The sequence below is a fragment of the Dama dama genome, chromosome 5 (assembly GCF_033118175.1).
Source record: "Dama dama isolate Ldn47 chromosome 5, ASM3311817v1, whole genome shotgun sequence".
Classification (NCBI taxonomy): Eukaryota; Metazoa; Chordata; class Mammalia; order Artiodactyla; family Cervidae; genus Dama; species Dama dama.
In genome coordinates this window covers 9961499-9985233 of record NC_083685.1, presented here as the reverse complement: position 1 = coordinate 9985233, position 23735 = coordinate 9961499, and the positions used below count along the sequence as shown (strand labels likewise).

The window sequence follows — 23735 nt, the reverse complement described above, 5'->3', positions numbered from 1 at the left end:
TAATAGCCAAAAAGTGAAAACAACCCAAACAATTATAATGTGTATAAACAGAATGTGGTATATACATACAACTGAATGTTATTTGGTAATAAAAAAGAATGACGCACTAACACATGCTACAGCGAAATGGACCCTGAAGACATTATGCTAAGCGAAATTAGTCAGAAGACATTATTTTATTATTCCGTAATTATATGAAATAGACAAGTCCACAGAAACCAAAAGCACATTAGAGGCTGCCAGGGCTGGGGAAAGGGGAAGGAGGGAGTTGCTAACAGGTACAGAGTCTCTTTGGGGGTGAAAAAATGCTCTAAAATTGACTGTAGTCATGGTTGCACAACTCTGTGAATGTACGAAAAACCACTGGGTGGTACACGTTAGACTAGTGAATCGTATAGCATAGTATGTGACTGCAGCCATGAAATTAAGAGACACCTGCTCCTTGGAAGAAAAGCTATGACAAACCTAGACAGTGTATTAAAAAGCAGAGACATCACTTTGATAGCAAAAGTCTGTATAATCAAAGCTATGGTTTTTCCAGTAGTCATGTATGGATGTGAGAGGTGGACCATAAAGAAGGCTGAGCACCGAAGAACTGATATCTTCCAATTGTGGTGCTGGAGAAGACTCTTGAGAGTCCCTTGGACAGCAAGGAGAAAATCAGTTAATTCTAAAGGAAATCAACTCTGAATATTCATTTGAAGAACTGATACTGAAGCTTCAATATTTTGGCCCCCTGATGCGAAGAACTGACTCTGGAAAAGACCCTGATGCTGGGAAAGACTCGGGGCAGGAGGAGGAGATGGTGACAGAGGAGACGGTTGGATGGCATCACCGACTCAATGGACATGAGTTTGAGCAAGCTCAGGGAGATGGTGAAGGGCAGCGAAGCCAGGCGTGCTGCAGGCACGACTTACCGACCAAACAACAATAGTAGGTGAATTTTATCTCAATAAAGCTATTATAAAAATGAACAACATTAGAATGAAAACCATAATGCTCCAGAAAGGGACCTATATGAAATGCTTCATTTTAGAATAGAAAGAACAAGTGATAGCTAGCCATACGAAAAGAAAGAGAAAATTTCAACTAAGACTGACTGCCATTACCAGCCCAAATGCCTCACTCCTTCCCAAATCTACTCCTCAGCCCTGTGATTTTGCAGCTCCTCCCACCAAACAGGCAAGGTTTAGTTTTGTGGCTCCTTGTCTTTGGGTTCCACCACATGACTTGTTCCGGCTGAAAGAATGAAGCACAAGTGGCAGTGTGCCACTCCTGAGCGTCAAGAAGTCTTGCACGTTTCCACGTGCCCTGCTGAGCTTCAGCCACTGTCACGAGAACCTCCCTTGGGCAGGTGCTACCCATTCAGCCTGAGCTCCAAACTGAACACACATAGAGCAGAGTCACCCAGCCGACTGACAGATCTAAAGCCAAGAGCAAAGTTGCCCAAGTCAAGTGCAGATCAATGGCTATTTTAAGCACTGAGTTTTGGGGCAATTTGGTATGCAGTATTATGGTGGTGATATTAAAACTAATACAGTAACCCATTCTCCCACTGTATTCTGAAGAGGTTCCATGAAAGGAAGTGATTATCAAGGTAGGTTCAGCTTAACACCTTGAATAAAAATAGTTTCATTTACTCAGCTTAAGAGAATGATCTGTGTATCTCAAATGATATTTAATGCTTGTCCCTTTAAGCTCTTACACTAAAGGTTGAGAACAACTTAAGATTACACTCTTTCATCTTACTAATTTTATTATTTTTGGATTTTTATTTAAATAAATTAAAGATGGAATAATACTAATTTAAATAAACTATGTACTAAGCAACTAGGGATAAAGATATGAACAAAGTATAACCCATATCCTCAAAACTTTACAGGGATATAAACAAGGAAACAACAACTGAAAGAGACAAGTGAAGTGTTCTAAGAGAACACAAAGGGTCATCCAGCAGCAAAGATAATGAAGCGGAGGCAAATTTTTTAAATTATATACATGCAATATATAATTATAAAGGGCTTCCCAGGTGGCACTATTGGTAAAGAACCCACCTGCCAATGCAGGAGACCTAAGAAACGAGGGTCTGATTCCTGGGTTGGGAAGATCCCCTGGAGGAGGGCATCGCAACTCACTCCAGTACTCTTGCCTGGAAAATCCCATGGACAGAGGAGTCTGGTGGTCTACAGTCCATGGGGTCGCAAAGAGTCAGACATGGCTGAAGCAACCTGGCATGCACACACACAGATATCTCCATCATCACGACTTGTTTGATGAAAATCGAGAATGTCTTCAAGGTTTCTAGCTGTGACGCTCAAGCCAGATGCTTTCAACAGCTATGGGACAGGCTAAAAGATGCTGACTCATTGTAAACTTGGTAAGTCTAAACTGAATTTCCAGAGCTCCATGGAGCCTGTGTGCCTTTGTACACGATGACTCTGGTTTAGTTTCCTATCCTCTAGTAGCTGGCACTGGACCATTTGGTCTCACTACTGGAAGTTTCCTGAGTCTCTAGCCTTTGCTTCCACTGTCCAATGTCTGTCATTCACTGCTGTCCACTGCTATGCACTTCTCTACCTGTAATTCCTTTCTAAGTTCGTGATAACCTTTAGTTCAGCTTTTAGAACTTCTGCTATCCACAAAAGCCAGAACTTCTGCTAGCCAGGCTAATACATCATCCTTAGGCCTGCAGGTTATTTTTCACCATTGCACAGAATGCAGAGGTTCAAAAACAAGCTCCTAGTTCCCCAAACTTCAGGTTTATGCCTATTCCATATGACTAGGTTATTTAATTCTGACCTAAGACTGACTCACTACTGTATCTATGAAATTTAAAACATGTACACACCAATGCAGGAGATTTTTTAAAATTGCCCTTTCTGACAAATATCATATGGTATCGATTATATAAGGAATCGAAAAAAAATGGTACAAATGAACTTATTTACAAAACAAAATTAGTCACAGACATAGAAAGCTTATGGTTACCAGGGTGGAAAGGATAAATGGGGAGACTGGGATTGACACACTATTTTATACAAAAGAGATAACCAGTAAGGATCTACTGTATAGCACAGGGAACTTTTCAAAGCTCTGTAATGACCTATATGGGAAAAGAATCTTAAAAAAAGAGTGGATATATGTATAACTGATTCACCCTGCTGTACAGCAAAAACACAAAATTTTAACTTAACAATACTCCAATAAATTTTAAAAATTAAAATTACAACTCTAACTGCCTATTCTGAATAATTATTAAACAAAAAACAAACAAAAAAAGAGTTAAAAGAAAATAGTCTTTTAGAAACAGGAAAAAGATGAAATGTAAGTTTCTATTTTTAAAAACATTAACTTTTTAAACAGAAGCTGAAATACAAAAAATATGAATTTCTGAAATAGTAGCAAAAGAGAGAAAATGTTAAATTGTTCAGAAAGTGGTTTCCATATAGCCTTGAGCTCTCAAAGGAAGTTTCTTGCAAACTATCTTCATTTGAAAAAAATTTCCCCAAAACTGTTTTGCTAATTGCAAAAACAAAATAGCAGAGTTCCTCTACTTATATATGTGTCATATATGTCCTATATGTCACATATTTAACAGGTGCCCATTTGGGAGAATTATAAACAAATAGCAGTCAGTGTGTGGGCGCTGAGGACTGGAGAAAAATGAAGATGACTATTCTAAAGGGCCTGTGGTCCTTTGTAAATGTCTCCCTTAGGAGTTCAGTTCCCAGGCTGCGCCACTTTCATCCTCTATGTGCCGAATGGATATTTGGAAGTCAGGTACATCTGGCCACAACAGGTGACCCAACTTAACAGTAACAATTTTACTCTTGTATTTTCTTCAAAGAGTAATGAGACATCAGGCAAGTATCACTTTCTCTATGTGCCCTGTCATTTTAAGGACACATTCTATTCTAAAATCCTGCACCTGACAAACTTCACCTCTCAAGTAATTCTTTGGAGGAAAATAAAAAAAACCTGATCACCTATTATGTATTACAGGTCCTTAAACTGTGAAATTAATGACTCTGATCCTACCTTACCAGAGTTCACCGCCAAGGTGGGAAGAGAGCCACGTAAATACTCAATACAAGGTCATAAAATCGTAAAAGCACAGCCATCTGACAGGATCAGATAAAGAAGTACAGGCATCAGAAGAATATTTCTTCTGGGCCAATCAGAAGGCTGTAACAAGAGGACAGCACTTCAGCTGGACCTTGAAAGACAGAGAAAGGCTAACCAGGTATACCAACCAGCTTAAAGAAAATGGGAAGCAGTGAGTAATCCAGCCTGGCAGAAATAACAAATTTTTAAAGAAGACATAGGACAGTAGGGTTAAAAAGCCAGATTATTTTGACAATCAGACCGAAGATTGGATTTTATACTGTAGGCAAATAAAAAAAAACCCCTAGGAATTCAAATGCAATACAATCCAAACAAGTGACAAGTAAAGATCAAAAGAAAGAACGACTTTATGTACACTACACAGCATTCATTCCCCACTGAGTCCTCTTCACAACTCTTAACTGAAATCCATGACTTAAAAAAAAAAGTCTAAACTACAGTAAAAAAACAAACAAACAATTTCTTTCCAAGATCAATTTCTCCTCCTTGGCTTCAAATACACAATGCTCTCCCTTACATGAAATAAAAACGAAAGGCCCGATGACTCTGCTGTCTCTCAACCATCCCCCTCCCTTGTGTCCTCACGTCGCATCTCTCAAACGAATGGCCAGCACCCAAAGGGTCCTTTACTTCCTCACTACCCACCCCAAGTGGGCTTCCCCCCCTCTACACTGATCTTTATTACTGCACTTTCAGGAATGACTTCCTTTGCAAACTCAACAGACTGTGTTTTTCTTCATTCTCTTTGAATCCTGAAGCTTTTTACACTACTGCCCCTAAAAATTCCTTTTCTTTTGTCACCATCACACTTTGCTAATTATCCTACCTCTGATGAAGCTTCCCTTGACTACCCTTCTTTCCTCCATTTCTCAACTGAGTATCCCAGGCCTCAACGTGTCTTTCATTCTGTGCACTCTGTACTCTCCCTTCAGCTATCCGACCTGTGGTCCCAGAAGTATTCCTGTAATAAGATTCAGCTGAGCCCTATGAGGTTAGGTTTGAAAATGGTTTTAAGGTATTAAACCTTAATACTTTTAAGATATTAGTGCTTGCACTACTCAGTGGCACAGGTAAGAGAATTCATTCTCTAAAACTAGCTTTTACTTCTAACAGGAGTAGTTTTGCAAGCACTTCTGAGAAATGAATGTAAATTTCTGGGCATTTACAAAATCAGAGCAAACAATCAGAGGTTTAAAAGTTAAGACTGTCAGGCAAGGCCTGAAGGTTTAGTCAAGTTTGGAAAGCCAAGCTAGATTATTCTGGGCAAAAATTAAGACAAGGAAACAACAAAAAGTCATGCACTATACTTAGGTCAAATGTGTATAACCAGGTTGAACAAACAATTAACAAAACTTGGCTACACATGTCCTATTTAGGTCAAGAGTGAAGCCCAAGCCTGAGGCGCTCAGACAGAGGGAAGTGGGTGTGCCTGGCAGACGTGAAGAGTGAGGAAAACAGATAACCCACCGCTCACAGCCCCTCCTCAGGCAATTTAAAGTAGAAAATTTTCCTGTACACTTCAAACAAAAACAAAAAACAGGCAAAGAAGAGGATTATCCACCATTATGAAGAAAAGTACCTTCAAAAGATCAAAATAAACTTAAAAAAATTTAACTTTAACTCAAGTCACCATTTTTCTTGTTTTCTGGTTAAGCAGCAGTGGACTGTGAAACTTGTTACTAAAAGATGACCTACAACACCAAGACAGCCCTGGTGGCTCAGATGGTAGAGTCCGCCTGCAATGAAGATCTGGGTTCAATCCCTGGGTTGGGAAGGTCCCCTGGAGAAGGAAATGGCAACCTACTCCAGTATTCTTGCTTGAAGAATTCCATGGACAGAGGAGCCTGGCAGGGTTATGGTCCGTGGTGTCTCAAAGAGTCAGAAACGAATGAGCTAGCGTTTCACTTACAACACATTTCAAAGGCAACAACTGAAATCAATGACAACTTGCAAACTAACATTTCTAGTTCTTTTTATGCAACACTATTCAAACATCTCCACAGAATTCTCACTAGAATAAACATCTCAAAGTTTAAATGTTGGTTAAATTGTGAAACAAGAAAAATCTTTTTTTGGGGGGAGGGACAAGAAAGGGATAGGGGATGAAGAAGTACAAGTTACTATGCATAAAACAAATAACCTACAAGGATATATATAGTACATCACAAGGAATACAGCCAATATTTTATAAAAACTTTAAGTGGAGTATAATCTATACAAATATTAAATCATTAAATCACTATGTTATACAGCTGAAACCAACAATGTTGTAAATCAACTATGCTTCAATTTTAAAACATATTTTTAGAAAAAGAAAAATCTTTTCTGCAGTGAGGAACTCTACCTGGAGCCAATTTGGGTCTAAAAACAGAGAGAACAAATAACTTGCTTTTATAAAGCATGTAGCAATTTTCAAAGCCTTTTCACATATATTATCTCACAGAATACTGGCAATAACCCTGTGGAGTAGGACAGGCATTAATAACCACCGTACAAAATTCAACACTGGGACTAACGCAAGACTGTGCATGCATGCCAAGTCGCTTCAGTCATATCCGACTCTATGTGACCCTATGGACTGTATTTGCAGCCTGCCTGGCTCCTCAGTCCATACATTCTCCAGGCAAGAATACCTAGAATGGGTTGCTGTGCCCTCCCTCCAGGGGATCTTCCTGACCCAGGGATTGAACCAGTTAATCAGAGATGAAAATGAAAGAGAAGAGTGAAAAAGTTGGCTGGAGGCTTGACATTCAAAAAACTAAGATCATGGCATCCAGTCCCATCACTTCATGGGAACTAGATGGGAATAGTGGCAGACTTTCCTTTTCTGGGCTCCAAAATCACTGCAGATGGTGATTGCAGCCATGAAATTAAAAGACTCCTTGGAAGGGAAGTTATGACCAACCTAGACAGCATATTAAGACGCAGAGACATTACTTTGCCAACGAAGGTCCGTCTAGTCAAGGCTATGGTTTTTCTAGTAGTCATGTATGGATGTGAAAGTTGGACTATAAAGAAAGCTGAGCGCCGAAGAATTGATGCTTTTGAACTGTGGTGTTGGAGAAGACTCTTGAGAGTCCCTTGGACTGCAGGGAGATCCAACCAGTCCATCCTAAAGGAGATCAGTCCTGGGTGTTCATTGGAAGGACTGATGTTGAAGCTGAAACTCCAATACTTTGGTCACATGATGCAAAGAACTGACTCATTGGAAAAGACCCTGATGCTGGGAAAGATTGAAGGCAGGAGAAGAAGGGGACAACAGAGGATGAGATGGTTGGATGGCATCATGGACTCACTGGACATGTTTGAGTAAACTCCGGGAGTTGGTGATGGACAGGGAGGCCTGGTGTGCTGCAGTCCATGGGGTCGCAAAGAGTCGGACACGACTGAGCAACTGAACTGAACTGAATCAGAGATGAAAATCACCCTCCCACTAAAGATTTATCAATTTAAAAGAAACCAGAACAGAATTAGACCCTATCTTAGGGTTTCAAATAAAATCTAATGAGTGATCACTTATATTCAGTATAATTTACAAACATGTAAAAAACAATCAAGACACACCTCTACTTTAGTGCCTTTCTAAAAAATCCTTTAGTGGTTCTTCATCATATCAAACCTGGAACTCCAAAACAGAGATTATCAAGTTTTCTTTCCAAGATAGAGTGAACTGAACAAACCAAGAAAAAGGATTTTCTATTAGTTCTCTATTAGACTAATGCATATTCATCAGACTAATGCCTTAAAAGTATTCTCAAACCTAACTTTTTCAGAGGAGCTCAATCTAGTCTTATCACAGCAAATGAGTGCATCTGCTTTATTTTCAGCTGTGGCTCTAAGGAGACCTATTAACAAAATCTGAGAGGTAATTCATTGTGAGCATCATGGGAACTAACTGTAGATTTTCCCTGTAAAATTGAATTTGATCACCTGGAGCCCCTCTAGATACCCAAGGGGTTAAAAATTCCAGAAGAGGCGCACTCTGCCTCTAATTCTTTAAGTGAGGATTAGGAAACAACCCATAGAAACTCAAAGTTGCTAACGTTTCTTGATTTATACATACAACAAAACCACCAGTTTCCTTTAAATCCTAAGAAGGAATCATTTAAACTCCAGAAAATATATTATAGAATTCTGAAAAATCAAATTATTACTTATGGCTCTACTGTCAGGGACAGCAATCACATAAAAGTTTCAGGTGCTAAACATAGCCAACTAAAACAGTACCTCATGAGACACTCTCAGGACATCCTTGATTTTTCACAGGATGGCTTAATGATAAAAAGGTAAGAATACATCTGTGTCTCTTTTTCTGTCTTGCATATAGGGTTATCGTTACCATCTTTCTAAATTCCATATATATGCGTTAGTATACTGTATTGGTCTTTATCTTTCTGGCTTTACAGACTTTTGGACTCTATGGGAGAAGGCGAGGGTGGGGTGATCTGAGAGAATAGCATCGAAACATGTATATTATCAAGTGTGAAACAGATCGCCAGTCCAGGTTGGATGCATGAGACAAGTGCTCGGGGCTGGTGCACTGGGATGACCCAGAGGGATGGGATGGGGAGGGAGGTGAGGGGGGGTTCAGGATGGGGAACACATGTAAATCCATGGCTGATTCATGTCAGTGTATGGCAGAAACCACTACAATATTGTAAAGTAATTAGCCTCCAAAGAATAAAAATAAGTGGAAAAAAAAATCCACAAACTCTCAAAAAAAAAAAAAAAAAGTACGAATGATGAAAACTAAGTTACTAATGTTAAACTAAAACACAATTATACAGAACTATGTAATACCTCAACGCAGTGGCATTTATATCTCTAAAATAAATGATTACTGAAATGTATTTTGAGAAATGCTTGAACAGTAGGCATTTTAATTCATAGTACTACTTGATAAATTACAGGCTGACATGGTTACCAACTCTTCAGCTCTCCCCCTCCCCAAGGATTTATAAGAAACATTGAGGAAAATTATTCCAATAAAAATTTATAGTCTTAGCTTCAGCTAATTTTAGCTTGAATCATGTATCACCAAAACATTACTGCCACAGCACTTTAACTACAGGCAAAACATGTTTTAAAAATAAAAGCAAATCTAAAGTCTACAATGCTGCTCACACATCTTCAAGTAAATAGTTTCTCTCTGAAAAACTTTGAGCAGATGCAATGATCACAAGACACAATCAGATATGATCACAACAGATCCAGTGATACATAACAGAAATCCAAAAACAGATGTAACTTCCATTTGCTCCAGAGATCCACCTTGTTTTTCTCTCTCCAGTTTTAGCATTATTTGCAAACATCTGACATAACAATGTCCTTTATCACAACAACGTATCACCCCAATATAATGCAGTTCTCAGAGCAAATCTTCAGAGAGGTAGCCCAGCGGGAGGTATGCACATTCATTTGTTCAGTAAATATTAATATTTGCCAAACCACCTATTGTATGCCAGGCACTGGACAGAGTACCAGAAGAGAAAGACTTTCATCTGTGTAACTTGTGGTTTACTGACATCCTTCAAAAACACACACAAAATGTGAGGAGCCCTACTAAGGAATTTGGATTCTATTCTAATGTGGCCAAAAGCCATTCAAGAGGTTTGTTTTTTTTTTTCACTGAAGAGTTTTAAACAGAGGACTGAGGTGACCTGAATCAGGCTGTCAGAAGACTACTCAGGAGAATGGATGGTGGTTGTGCAGAGAATGGAGGGAAATCAGTGTGGAGACTAACAAGAAATTCAAGCAAAAGAGGGCTGGCTGAGAGCAGTGACTATGGGCAAAGCAGCACACAGTCAGTGTTAGAATTCTGGTGTCCAACAGTCTTGACTTAGAACCATTTTTCCATTTATATACTTGGGCAAATTACTTACACCCTTGAGCCTCGGTTTCCTTATCCATCAATGCTTTTAAAGCCGCAGCACACAGAAAACACACAACAAATTATGATATACTATCAATACTTTGATAACAAATTCAACTGAATGAGGTTCACATGGGCTGACTTCCTCCCCCCCACCCCTGCTTACACCAAAATTAACCCTAACATAAGTAATTTTTACCAAGGGCAATTATACACAAGTACTGCAGTGACTCATCGAGAGAGAAGGATGTTTCTCACCCACCTTACACTAAAACAACTGCTCATAAACATACATCGAGAAAGGTCTTTTTCTCAAATTAATAAAACTCTAGTTTGCACCTTCAATGTGTGTTTTCACATGCATTCTTTTATTTCCTCAGTGCTTATGTATAGAATCTTGCGGTTGATCATGATAAAGACTGTGGTGTTACTACCAATTATTTTAACTTCTTCTGTCAATCGCTTTTATTTAAAACTATTAAGGGACAGTACCCTCACTCTGACAGCACTGAGACACCAGGGAACTAAGTTACCAGAAGCTTTCTTTTGTAAACTATAGGTTTACAAACATTCAGCTGTCTGCAGTTTCCCCTTACATTTTTTTTTTTTCAGTGTGAAAAATTTTTTATTGAAGTTGGCAGTTAATAGGATATTGGTGACATTAACAAAATAACCGGTTTGGTATTTTGGTTGAGGAAACTAGATTAATGTAAGTTTAGGCTTGAACTGATATTAAGTAAACGTATTCTACTCTCTCTAGAATAGTCAGGAAACCTGTACACAGGAGAGGATTATTTTCTGGGTTTTGTTTTTTAAAAATGATCTGAGGCTTGGCTGCATGAAAAAGGGGAGGTGGAAAACTGAGCAGAGAGGTAGATACTTGATGACATTCAGCCCAGGAAGGAAGCGGCAATACTGAGATCCAAGTTCAAGCTCTTCCAGGGACAACACCTATAAACACCCTGGTGTAAAGGTTCTGGATCTGCCCCTGACACTTATCCTTTCAACAAAGGATGAGCCACTCTGAAAACCTATATATTCAATCGTTCAATAATTACTAAGCAGGAACTATAGGCAAGACAAAGTGCTGGGTGCTAGAGGAGGACAAAAGTTAGTGGAATTGCATCCTAACCCTCAAAAAGCTTGGGTTTTCCTGGTGGCTCAGTGGTAGAGAATCCGCCTGCCAATGGAGATACAGGAGACTAGGGTTTGATCCCTGGGTTGGGAAGATCCCCTGGAAAAGGGCATAGCAACCCACTCCGGTATCCTTGCCTGGGAAATCCCATAGACAGATGAGGCTGGCGGACTACAGTCCAAGGGGTCGCAAAGAACCAGACGAGACTTAGCAACTAAGCAACAAACCTTCAAAAAGCTTAGCTGGGCTCGGTGGCGTGAACCTGTAGCCCCAGCTACTCGGGAGGTTGAGGATGGAGAATTGCTTGAGCCCAGGAGTTCTGGGCTGTATGTACTATGCCGATCAGGTGCCCACATTAAGTTTGGCATCAATATGGTGACCTCTCAGGAGTGGGGGACCACCAAGTAACCGAAGGAGGGGTGAACCAGCCCAGGTCAGAAACGGAGCAGGTGAAAACTCCTTGCTGATCAAAAAGCTTACCATCCAGTGAGGAGACTAGGTACTCACACATGAAAAGGAGTAAGGCAGACAGAACAAGTGTCAAAAACAAAGAGCTCACTTTCAGTTGGGCTGGTCAGAAAATGCATCACAGCTGGATACCAGAACTGACAGAATTTGCTAGGAAAAAAAAGCAGGCACAAGAAACCAGAGAACAGCATGAACATATGTGTAGGGGCTTTCTTAAAAAAAAAAAAAAAAAAACTATTATGAAAAATTTCAACATGCAAAACGTATACAGGATAAATGGACTCGCCACTGAGCTTCAACAATCATCAACTCAAGGCCAATTTTCTCTTATAATTTACATGTCTGCCTCACAAAAACCCTAAAGGAACCTATTTTCGAATATTCCTACATTTTTCACTGACTCCATCTTCAGACAAATCCATACCACAGTAGTCTCCACAAGGCTGACTTTCCTAAAGGACACATACAAATAAAGTGCAAGACTATTTTCAAAAAAATCAACTCTTGATTGTTTGCACAAACCAACGGAACAGTGACAAAGATATTCCAACATGACAAGATAATTCAGAACGGTTTGCATGTACTTTGAGATTACCTTTTCCATACTTAAGAGTTCAATGAGCATAAATAAAATGATGGAGAATTCATGTCCTGAAAAAAAGCATCACAGGTGAAGTATCTTGGACAAATCATTTGGGCTCCTGAGCCTAAGTTTCCTTCTCTATAAAATACAGAAAGATCACCTACTTCAGTTACTTTTGAGAATCAACTGGGTGTATATGTTAAAAGTCACACGGTTGGCTCTTTGTATTACCCCCCGACTGACTTGGGAAGAACTAGTCAGGAAGAAAGCTGCCTTGTTTCCCAATCTTCTCGCCTTTCTCAAGATGATGCCTGGTTTCCCAACCCTCTTTCTCAAGATGATGTAAAAACTTTCCCCATCTCAAAACGTGCTAAAGGTGAGGAGCTAAGCGTTCTGATTTCAAGGAGCTTCTTTCTTCACCTGGAAAGCAAATTAAGGGACCTGAGCTTGAAGCAAGTACTCAGGAGGATAAATCTTACAGTGTCAAACTTCACAAAACACCTCCTCCTTACAACACTGCCCCTCACCTTAACATGCAGAGCCGTCCAACATCACACGAGAGTGTGGCCTACCTAGTAAAACACTCTCACTAGCCCCACTTCCCTGTCGCTGCGCTTGCTCTGACCCATCCACAGCCCCTCTACAGCACACTACGGCAGGGCGGCCATGGGGCACTCAGCACGGCCAGCATGCTAAGCGGCTCAAGATGAGGCATGCAAGGGGCACCTGCACTTGCTTTTTTAACTGCCCGTGAGAAAGCGCGAACTCTAATCCGGTGTTCCGAATCACGTGCTATGGAGAGGCAGTTCACCGTTGCTCAAAATAATCAAAGAAGTTTAAACATCTTTTAAAAAATATATATGTTGTCACAATTGTTCATTAAGATTTTCATTCTTTCTTTAGCATTGCTTTCTCTAAGTTATCTTTTTTTTCTTTTTTGTATGTTCGGAACTGAAGTTCTCTTTTGAATTATCTTCTTCAATCACCGATCCTCTTTCCCTATGAGAAGACATAATGCGTTCCTCACTTTTCATAACCCCAGCCACCACAAATCATCCCCTGGGTTTAAAGCCTTCATCCAAAGCCATTCTTTTCAGGTATTACTCATTTCTTTGCTGTTCCCCTAAGATAATTATAATGTAGTAAGGTATAGCACCTTGCATTTACCCTGTAGTTTGTAAACTTAATTCATTTACTCCTTACAGCTTCTGAGAAAGATAATCCTATTTTGTAGGTAAGGGGAAAGGAATGGAGAACTTACTATCTTATCTAGTTATAAAGCAAGTTAGGAGGTGAACCCGACCTCCGAACCAACTTTAAACGCCAAGCTCTTCCCACCCTACTATGCTCTTTCCTAAGAAGGGAAAGCCTACAGTTCTATCAAAAACCACATTTGCTTCCAAGAGAAAACGATCTTCCAACAATCGCTCTAGATTGAAACCAGATTTTCCATCTCTGCACCTACCATCATCCCATTTCTCGCTTCCTCTCCACTCCACTCCACTCCTCATGGATATTATCGTCACTCCTTCAACCCCCTCCATATATTCCACCTCAGCCGGCTAAAGGGAGGTGCATCCCCCTCTCCCCAAACCTCAGCCCTCCCTTCTCAGGACAGGTATAGTTCTCACTCCATGAACTACACAGTACGCTTGTCAGCCCTTAGCAAACTATTTTATAACTTTAATAAAGTCTCTTTAAAATGGACATGACTTGTACCTCCTTCATCTCCATACTTGCCCCAGGCACCGGGCTACTTCCTATTCTACAGAACAGGGTACCAACCCTCACAAAGATTCTGCCCAGGCCCCACTGTCATCAGCGACTTCCTCTCCAAAATCTAGTTATCCAAACACGCTCCCCTTCCAACCTCTTCAGCAGGGTGTACCCTCCAGGGTTCTCCGAAGTCTCCTTCCGCGGCTTGCCTCTGCCCACGTCTGGGCCTCTGCCCACCTCACCAACTCTTCCCTTCACTCCCCGTCCCAGGGGTAAGGAGCAGCCCCAGTGGAGGTGGCTCCTCCTCCCTGACAACTTCCAAGTTCGGCCTCGTATCACCTGTTCTCAGAAGATGCCTCTCGGCCGGTGGCCCCCGCGCCTTTGCCTTGTCCCGCCCCTCTTCACCTTGTCCCTTCCTCCTTTCCAAAAGCCTCCCCCTCGGGTCGGTTCCGGAGTGCCCGTGGGAATCCATTTCCCTCGCATGGGATTGCCACCTCGGGGTCAAGCTCCCCTTTCTCCATCACCTGCTCCGCCCATGACCAGATGACATCCGCCGCGGCCGCCGCCTCCTCCAAGCCCCTCCTCGGACGCCGGGTCCCCGGCCGCTCACCGCCTTCCGCGAGCGCCAGCCGCCCCCTCTGGCGGGGTGCGAGGGGGGCGTGCACACCTATGCCGCGGTCCCCAGCCCCCCTCCACCCCCGAAGCGCACCTGTTCCTCCTCCTCTTCCTCCCCGGCCAGCCTCGTCGGCGTCCCGACCCCCACCCTCGCCGCGCCCCGGCCTCCCCGAGCCCCGCACTCACCACGAGTAGGTCTGCTCCGCCATGGCGCTGACTCTCGAGGGCTCTGCTGCAGGCTCGGGCCGGGCCGGGCCCGGCGGCAGGGGAACAAACGGGCGGCGGGCTCGCTCGGGCCGGGAGCGGAAGGCGCGGCCGCGGCCCGGCGCTCGCTCGCTCGCTCACACCGCGGACGGGCGGGCCGGGGAAGTGACTGGCGGGGAGAGGCCGGGCTCCGAGGCGGCCCCGCTCCCTGGGCCCCGGGGCGGGGCGGGCTCCGCTCTCGGCCTCCCTCACCGGCGGCGGCGGCGGCGGCTCCGCTGCGGCTCTAAACCCAACATGGCGGCGGCGGCGGCGGCGGCGCTGAGAACAAGGGGGCCCAGGGGCGGGCGAACGGCAAGAGGACCCCGCGCTCACTGCGCGCTGGGCCGCAGGGGCGCCGCGCTCGTGCGGCGGCGGCGGCGGCCCGGGGACATGGCCGGCGGGCGGAGGCGGCGGCGGCTGAGGGGGGCGCTAGGCGGTGAGGCGAGGCCGCTCGGCTCACACCCGCCAAGGGGAGGCGAGGAGGGGGCGGGAGGCGAGCCTTGGCTCCGCGCGGGTCACGTGCCCAAAACACGCTCACGTGACGCACGCGCCCCGCCCCTCGCGCCTGGCCCATGCGCGGAGACGTCGGTTCCTCGGTTCGAGGCGACTGTTGCTCGCTTGGCTTCTGGCGGTTGCACCGCCTCCCGCCGCTTGGTGCCGCCCCCTCCCCACGCGGGGCGGTCGCTTCGGGGGCCCTGTTCCCTTCTCCTCTCGGAGGGGCTGCTGCAGCCAGCCAGTCAGGAGCCCGGTGCGCGTCTGTTGCCTGCCACTCAGCTGTCACCCATCCATCAAGAGTCTGCTGGCCACGGGCTCCCAAGTGTCAGTCAACCTGTCAGTCAGCAGGCGGGACCCTGCCTCGCTTAGTTGGTCTGATAGTTGGTTCATTCATTCATTTAGCAAATAACTCCAAGCAGCCAGCTTTTATTGCGCCCAGGCTCTGTGCCAAGTCCTCGAGGGGCCAAGTCGAATACCCCATGCTGGCCTTCATGTGATCCATCAACAGATATTTATTGGGTGCCAACCATGTATCAATTCATTTTGCTGGGTCTGGCCTCTGAGCGCTTATATTCTAGAGGAAAAGACTTAACAGATGGCCCAAGCCGACAAATAAGTGAAGGTGCTTGCAGATGCTGCTAAGTTTTATGAAGATGATAACACAAGGTAATGGGACACAGCGTGAGTAGGGGTGCAACCTAGTTTCCATGGTGAAGGAAGGCCTGGCAGAGAAGGTGACAGCTGACACCTGAAGGATGAGAAAGAGCTGACCACGCAAGAGCAAAGCTCAGGGAACAGTCCATCTGGAGGCAGACACAGAAGTAAATTTAATGGGGCTAGACCAAAGAACGACAGAGTGAATCTGGGGCTAAGGAGGAGAGAGGAGGGAGAGATGAACTGAACCTCGGGGCACTGGGGAATGCTTTGCCAGGAACTGATGAGGCAGTCTGAAAGAGTGAGCATGTTACTAGGAGAAAAGACACTCTTTAGAAAGAATGACATGAGGCCAAGTCCCAATGATGTGAAGGCTTGGAGTGAGCTTGGATCCAGGAGTGGAATGGATGATGATTCCTGCTGTGGAGTGTTCAGAGAAGAGACTGAAAGACTGCTCTGAGGCTAGACTTTGAAGGGCCTAGCTAAGCCTCCTGGCCACTTACTATGTTCATGAATGAAAATGATCAGTGCAGCTCCAGGTTTTAGAAGCACGCCTGGGCAACAGACACAGTAGACTTCCCAGACCCCCAGTCTCCACAGGGAGCAGAGCTGGCATACCCAAAACCAGTATTCTCAAGATCCTCTGCAGCTGGCCCAATTTCAGGCCGGGATCAAGCACTGCTCCAGTTTCCCAGGACCTGCCCAGCCTTATGGGGGAACACCACGCCCTGAATCTATCTTCAAATGGATCAGTTGGCCACTGCCCATACATCTGCTGCTTGCCTGTTCCCCAAGGGGAACCCTTTCATGAGAAAGCCAAATGTACTTTTCCTTCAGAAGCAATCTCTCCTTCCTCCTTCCCCCATTGCCGGCGACCAGGACCAGTTGGGTTCAATCTGTTTCCTGAAGCTCCACCAGTGAGTCTGGGGAAGGGGCCAGATGATAAGATCAGGTCCCCCCAGACATTTGGAGGCAGGGCCCCAAGAATATACCAGACCACCAAGGGCCCTTCCTCTGACCTTTCACAGAAAGATACCAGCCTGCAAATACCTGCCCAGCTCTAAATGGCGCTGGATGTGGGGATATCATGGGGAGATGGAAAAGCAAAGAGCCTAAATTTTTGATGTTCATTTAGTACTTGCTGCTTTTCCAGATGCTCTTACAGAATGCCAAGTGTACCCTTGAATGTGACACATAGTCATTCTGAGTCTCAAAAACGTGAGACATCGGGGCCTTGAGAAAGGCTAGAAGCTACTGGCACAAATGGCTTTGGGAGGTGAGGAAGCTCCTTCCCTGGAGAGCTGAGACCAAAACAGATGAGACATGTCACTAAAAAAACAAAAAGACACACTGCGCCCCTGGGCAATTCACCTGGGTTTTCATTCCCGGTGAGTCAGAGGACGCAAAGCCAAGAGAAAACTCAAGTTTTGGAGGGATGGAACAGGAGGTGCTGATGAAAGAATCAAGGCCTTCCCAGAAGCAAAGGGACCCTTCTGGGCGGTGAGAAGAATACACTTGAAGAAAGGGGCGAGAAGCGTTCTGGGAGAAAGTATGGGGTGAGAAATGAGAAGAAAGGTTTCCTTCTCTTCCATGTAGACTAGAGGCCCCTCCAAGTGTCTCTTGGGAAAACATGTGAACTCGGACCATTATAGGAAGCCAAACAGCACTGGGCAGGGCCGGAGGACAACCAGGCCATGGAAGCCTGTGTAGGTGGTCCAGGCAGATGGAGTGTGCACCCAGAAATGGGTGGCTGGAGTATGTCACGCTGAGGTTGCCCAGATGCAGAAGGCACCTCCAGGTGCCAGTCAGGACTGCTGCAGGCTCGAAGCCTCCCGGAGAAGGCCAGGCTGGAGTAAATCTCAAGTCTGTGCATCAGCTGGAGGCTGCCCAGCCTGGGGCACCTGGGGAGTCACTTTCAGTCCTTCTGCCAGCAGCACTCAGCTCCAAGCTGGAGCAGCCCCAGGTGGTATCCGTGGCACCTCTGGGCCTCAGCCGGGGAGTCAGGTGTGCCTGGCAGGAGATGCAGGCACTGGCTCCCCCCAGGAGGGGTGCCCAGCTCCCTGCACCCCACCCTCCACCACTGCACAGGTGAGAGGGCCACAGCTTGTGAAACTTTTGTTGAAAGAGGCAATGGCAGTTCCTCTAATTATCACCACGGTAATTACAGGATTGCTCCTCCTACCCAGTGTGTTCAAAAGAGACTTGGTGAGTCTCCCCATGACGCGTCACCCGCCTCAGGTGCAGACTCCAGGGAGCAGGCATTGCCAGGTTTGGCTGGGCTGCGTAGGTGCTGCTTCTGAGAGGGTCAAGGGCTCAGGTCTAGCCGGTCCCCGCCTGCCTCTCCAGCCCCCTTCTCACCTCTTTCCAACACTCCCTTCCAGTACACACACACACACACACACACACAGAGTGAACTGCTTGCAACTTCCAAAGGGCTGTGCTTTCTGCTTCTTAACAGCTGCTCGTAAGCTTGAGGCTTGGTTTCTCTGTCCCCAGGATTCCCTGGTGGCTCAGTGGTAAAGAATCCGCCTGCCCATGCAGGAGACACAGGTTCAATCCCTGGGTCAGGAAGATCCCATGGAGGAGGAACCCACTCCACTATTTTTGCCTGGAGAATCCCACAGACAAAGGAGCCTGGCAGCTGCAGTCCGTGGGGTTGCAAGAGTCAGAAATGACTGAGCAAGTTCTATGTCCCCTCCTTCAGAAAGTCTCACTTGACCAAATCCAGGCTGAGTTAGACACTCCTCTCCCGCATTCCCGCAGACCCCTGAGTTTCCCCCGTGTCCTTTAACACTTAGCACAGTGAACCGTCACTGCCTGTTGAGTTGTCATCCTCCCCCTTGGACTGTGCACACCTTGTGGGAAGGGACTGTGGCCTGTCGCCAGTTTCACCTTTGGATCCCAGTGCAGAACTCAGCACAAAGAAGCTCAAAGTTCGTGGAATGAATGCTTGAGTGAGCAAAAAGGCAAACCAGGTTTCAGAACAACTGGTTCTACGTGATAGTCTCATGACTCTGCCCATGATCTCGAATTCAGCATCCCTTCCTGTTCCTCACGACCTCCTCTTTGACTGAGAAAGAGAAGCCTTTAAGGGAAGAGAAATCTCTCTTAGGGACGTGGGTAAGACAGAAGATTGGAGGGAAGGTGCATCATGCTGAGCTTATTAGGTGTCAGGTCACTTGCAGTCTTTGATTATGAGTTCCTCTTAAAAAAAAAAAAAAAAAACCTTTACTTTTTAAGACCAATTTTAGGTTTACAGAAAAATTGATGGGAAAGTTCAGAGAGTTCCCACACACCCCTTCTTCCCCAACAAGGTTTCCCTTATGATTTACATCTTGCATTAGCATGGTACATTCAGTACAGTTGATGAACTACTAGTGGTACATTCTTATTAACTAAAGCCTGGAGTTTATATTAGGGTTCACTCTCGGTGTTGTAGAGTCTATCTGTTTTGACAAATGTATAGTATGTATTCACCATTGTAGAGAATGCTTTCAATGCCCTAAAATTCCCTTGTGCTCCTCTTATTCATCCTTCCCTCCCTCCCTCCCCCCGCCCCCACTCACTAAATCCTTGGCAACCACCAATATTTTCATTGTCTCCATAGACTTGCCTTTTCTAGAATGTCATATAGTTGGAATCATACAGTATGTAAACTTTTCAGATAGGCCTTTTTTTTCTTTCCACTTAGCAATAGCTAAGTCTTCTCTGTCTTTTCATGGCTTGATAGCTTTTCTTTTTTTAATCACTGAATTATATTCTGTTGTATGAATGTACCAGAGTTTGCTTATCCATTCACCTATTGCAGAACATCTAGGATGCTTCCAGGTTTTGGCAAGTATGAATAAAATAGAATAAATATCCTTGTGCAGGTTTTTGGAATACCATGGGATTTTTAGAAGTGTGCTGTTTAATTTCTAAATATGTGGGGCTTTCCCAGTTATCCTATGATTATTAATTGCTGATTTAATTCTGCTGTGGTCAGAGCACATCCTCTGTAAGGCTTCAACCTTCTGGAATTTGTTAAAGCTTGTTTATGGCCCAGTCTTTGACTTATTTTGGTGAATATTCACAGATATTTTGGAATCTATACATTTTTTTTATGTTCAATTAATTTATGGCAAAAGAGGCAAGAATATACATGATAAAAAAAAACAGCCTCTTCAATCAGTGGTTCCAGAAAAACTGCACAGTTACATGATATTAGAACATTTTGTCACATAACATACGAAAATAAAGTCAAAGTGGTTAATGCTTAAATACAAGACAGGAAACCATAAAACTCCTAGAGGAAGATATAGGCATTTTTGACATAATTTGACATAAATATGACATTCTTTGACATAAATTGTAGTTATATAATATATATATCCTAAGATAAAGGAGACCTAGGCAAAAATAAGTCAAATGGGACCTAATTAAACTTAAAAGCTTTTGGATAGCAAAGGAAACCATTGACAGTACAAAAAGATAACCAAATGAATGGGAGAAAATATCTGCAAATGATATGACCAGTGAGGGATTAATATCCAAAATGTATAAACAGCTTATATAATTTAATATCAGAAAAACCCAATCCAATTAAAAATGGACTGAAGACTTAGATGATATTTTTCCAAAGAAGACATAAAGATGTTAAACACATCCATGCAAAGATCCTTAATGTCACTATCATCATTCATGTGCATGCTCAGTTGATAAGCTGTGTCCAGCTCTTTGTGACCCCATGGACTATATAGCCCGCCAGGCTCCTCTGTCCATGGGATTTTCCAGGCAAGAATACTGGAGTGGGTTGCCATTTCTTTCTCCATGAATCTATAAATGTATCTATTAAATTTGAGAAATCATCAGGAACTATATCTTCAAATATTTTTCTTTTGGTCACACCACATGGTTTTCAGGATCTCCGTTCCCTGACCAGGCATTGAACCCAGGCCACAGAAGTGGAAGCTTGGAGTCCTAACCACTAGGTCACCAGGGAAATCCCTCTCTCTGAATATTTTTATGCCCCATCCTTTCTCTTTTCTTTTTCTAAAATTTGAATCACACGTGGTATGTAGATCTTTGAATGTTGTCCCACAGGTCCATGAAACTCTGTATAATATTTTTCAGTGATTTCTTTTTCTCCCTGGTCTTAAGGATGGATAATTTGTGTTGATCTTTCTGCAGATTCACTCTCTCCTTTGTCATGTTCATTCTGCTACTGAACCTATCAAGTTAATTCTTCATTTCCGTTACTGTACTTTTTACTTCTGGAATTTCCATTTGATTTTGTTTTAATAGTTCCAGTTCTCTGCTGAAGTTCCTCATCTGTTCCTTCATTATGACTATATTTGGGGGGGGGGCAGAGTTTGAAAATATTTATGAGTTGCTTTAAAGTTCTTGATGCTAATTCTAACATCTGGGTCATCGCTTTTTCTCTTTGAGATTGAGTCCATTTTCTATTTCTTGCTATGTCTAGCACTTGATTTTTGTGTGCTGGTTATTGTCAATGATAAACTGTACAGACCCTGGATTCTGTTGTTTCTCTCAAGAGTGTTAATTTTATTCTCTATTTGAGAGACAGTCATTCAGGTGGTGCAGCGGTAAAAGAATTCACCTGCCAACGCAGGAAATGCAAGAGATGCAGGTTTGATCCCAGGGTCTGGAAGTTCCCCTGGAGGAGGAAATGGCAACACACTCCAGTTATTCTTGCCTGGAAAATTCCATGAACAGAGGAGCCTGGCAGGCTACAGTCCATGAGGTCACGAAGAGTCAGACACAACTGAGCCCACACACAAAAATATTCTGATGAAACTACTTGGCCATTACCACCCCTTATATTCTTTAACCCTTTTATTAATCAGGGTGTCCCCTTACAGTCAGTATAACTAGCCCCCTTTATTAAATTGAGGCTTTGAAAAAAGCCATTTGTTCAAGGTCACATACCTAGTTCACAGCAGAGTCACAATTTGAAACCAACCAAATGACATAACCGCATCCTCGATCCACTTCACACCCATTCCCAAACATCTTCAGGATGGTTTGGATTCCAGCCTAGAGTCCACTGAAATTGGGAAGAGGTCAGCTCCCTCAAAACCCCCATTCAGGGTAGGGCAATAGTTTTCAAGCCAAATCAACAGAATCATTTACAAAACTGAAAAATAAGGATGCTAGGCTCCATTTACTGGCTCCATTTACCCCTCCAGCAGTAGGGACTAAGAATCTACATTTTATGCTGTTTCCTGGTGGTAGTTTTCCCGTCAGTGCCACAAGGCTCATGGGATCTTAGTTCCCCAACTGGAGATCAAACCTGAGCCTCCTGCAGTGGAAGTGAGAGTGTTAACCACTGAAACGCCAGGGAAGTCCCTGTTTCCTTATGATTCTAATGCCCAGTCAGGGTTAAAAATCCCTGTGGTATGGGAATTCCTTGGCGGTCCAATGGTTAGGACTTGGCACTTTCATGACTGTGGCCTGGCTTCAGTCGCTGGTGGGGGAACTGAGATCCCTCAGGCCACGCAGTCAATTAATAAATCCCTCAGATAAAGGCAAAGCACCTCCCACAAGTATTCCTTTTCTTCTGTAGCTCAGGACTCTGACTTTCGCATCATGCTTCACCTGGATAGTGACAGTGGTGCTGGGGTTAAGGCTGAGGGCTCTTAAGTCCCTCCCTTTAGGGGCCCATGTCCTGGCTCTGTCACCTGTTAGCTAAGTGACCTTGGGCGGCTGCCCTGACCTCTCTGAGCCTTTTGCCTTCTTTCTTCTTAAATGGAGATGATGACAGCAGCAACCTCATGAGGCTGTTGTAAAGATTCCATGAGATAATGCACATGATGTATTTTGCGCAGCACCTGACACCTGTAAACACTCCGCGGAGAGTAGCTATTATGATAAACATCCTCAGCTTTTCTGCTGCCTGGAGCTCTGTCCCGTCTCCTACCTAAATCCAACTTACAGAGTTAAACCATTTCTGTAACTTCTAAGGTATTTCAAAATCCTTCTTTCCCCAAAGTTAACCCAACCTCTATCTTTGCAACTGATCCATCCCCACTGATGTCCCTCTGCTCTGGAGCAAGAAAGTTGTTTTTTTTTTTTAAACTCATCCAGGTCTTCACTTGGGTGAGCAAAATGAAATTGCCTCAAGACATGTATGATCTTGGCTCCCCAACCAGGGATTGAACCCACTTCCCCTGCATTGGAAGACGGATTCTTAACCATTGGGCCACCAGGGAAGGCCCAAGAAGCATTTTAAATTGAGCCCAGAGCCTGGAAGTGCTTCTTAGAACGGACTCAGATACCCTCCGCCTCAGCTTGTGCTCTTTCTTACCTAAGATTGGGACCTCCTAGGCCATGCCCTCTGCATGCATGTTGGTAAAGAATCCATCTGCCAATGCAGGAGACTTGGGTTTGATCCCTGGGTCAGGAAGATCCTCTGGAGAAGGAATGGCCACCCACTCCAGTATTCTTGCCTGGAAAATCCCATGGACAGAGGAGCCTGGCGGGCTACAGTCCATGGGGTCGCAAAGAGTCAGACACGACAGAGCAACTAAACCACCACAATCACCAGGCCACACCCTCACGTGAAGCCCTGAGTGGCAAGTCTGAATTCCAGAATGAGATGTGAAAATTGCAAAACCAGGCTTAAACCTTTGAGATAAACCAACTTTGTTGCTGAGAGTCAGGCCTGAGTCAGTGTCCTAAGGAGAACCTAGGCCCGACCAAGAGGACCCATGGAAGGCAAGCTCCTGACACCCCATTTCTAGAAGCTGGCTGGGATATGCGAAAGGACTCACCACCACCCTCTAAGTTGCCCCCCACCGCCCCCCCCCCAACTGCTAGACTTCTCCTTA

General features: G+C 44.3%; 1 protein-coding gene across 2 annotated transcripts in view; it reads right to left on the bottom strand.

Annotated features, from left to right (window-relative positions):
- The window catches only part of SPPL3 (signal peptide peptidase like 3), a 95689-nt gene extending 80832 nt beyond the window's left edge, over window positions 1-14857 (bottom strand). Inside the window, exon 1 of one of the 2 annotated variants that reach the window (XM_061141744.1) lies at window positions 14701-14857. In XM_061141744.1, the coding sequence (XP_060997727.1) occupies window positions 14701-14723 (23 nt within the window). In that variant the 5' untranslated portion in view covers window positions 14724-14857. The remainder of the gene's footprint in view (window positions 1-14700) is intronic. The other variant, XM_061141745.1, reaches the window with a different exon arrangement.
- Between the last annotated feature and the right edge of the window lie 8878 nt (window positions 14858-23735).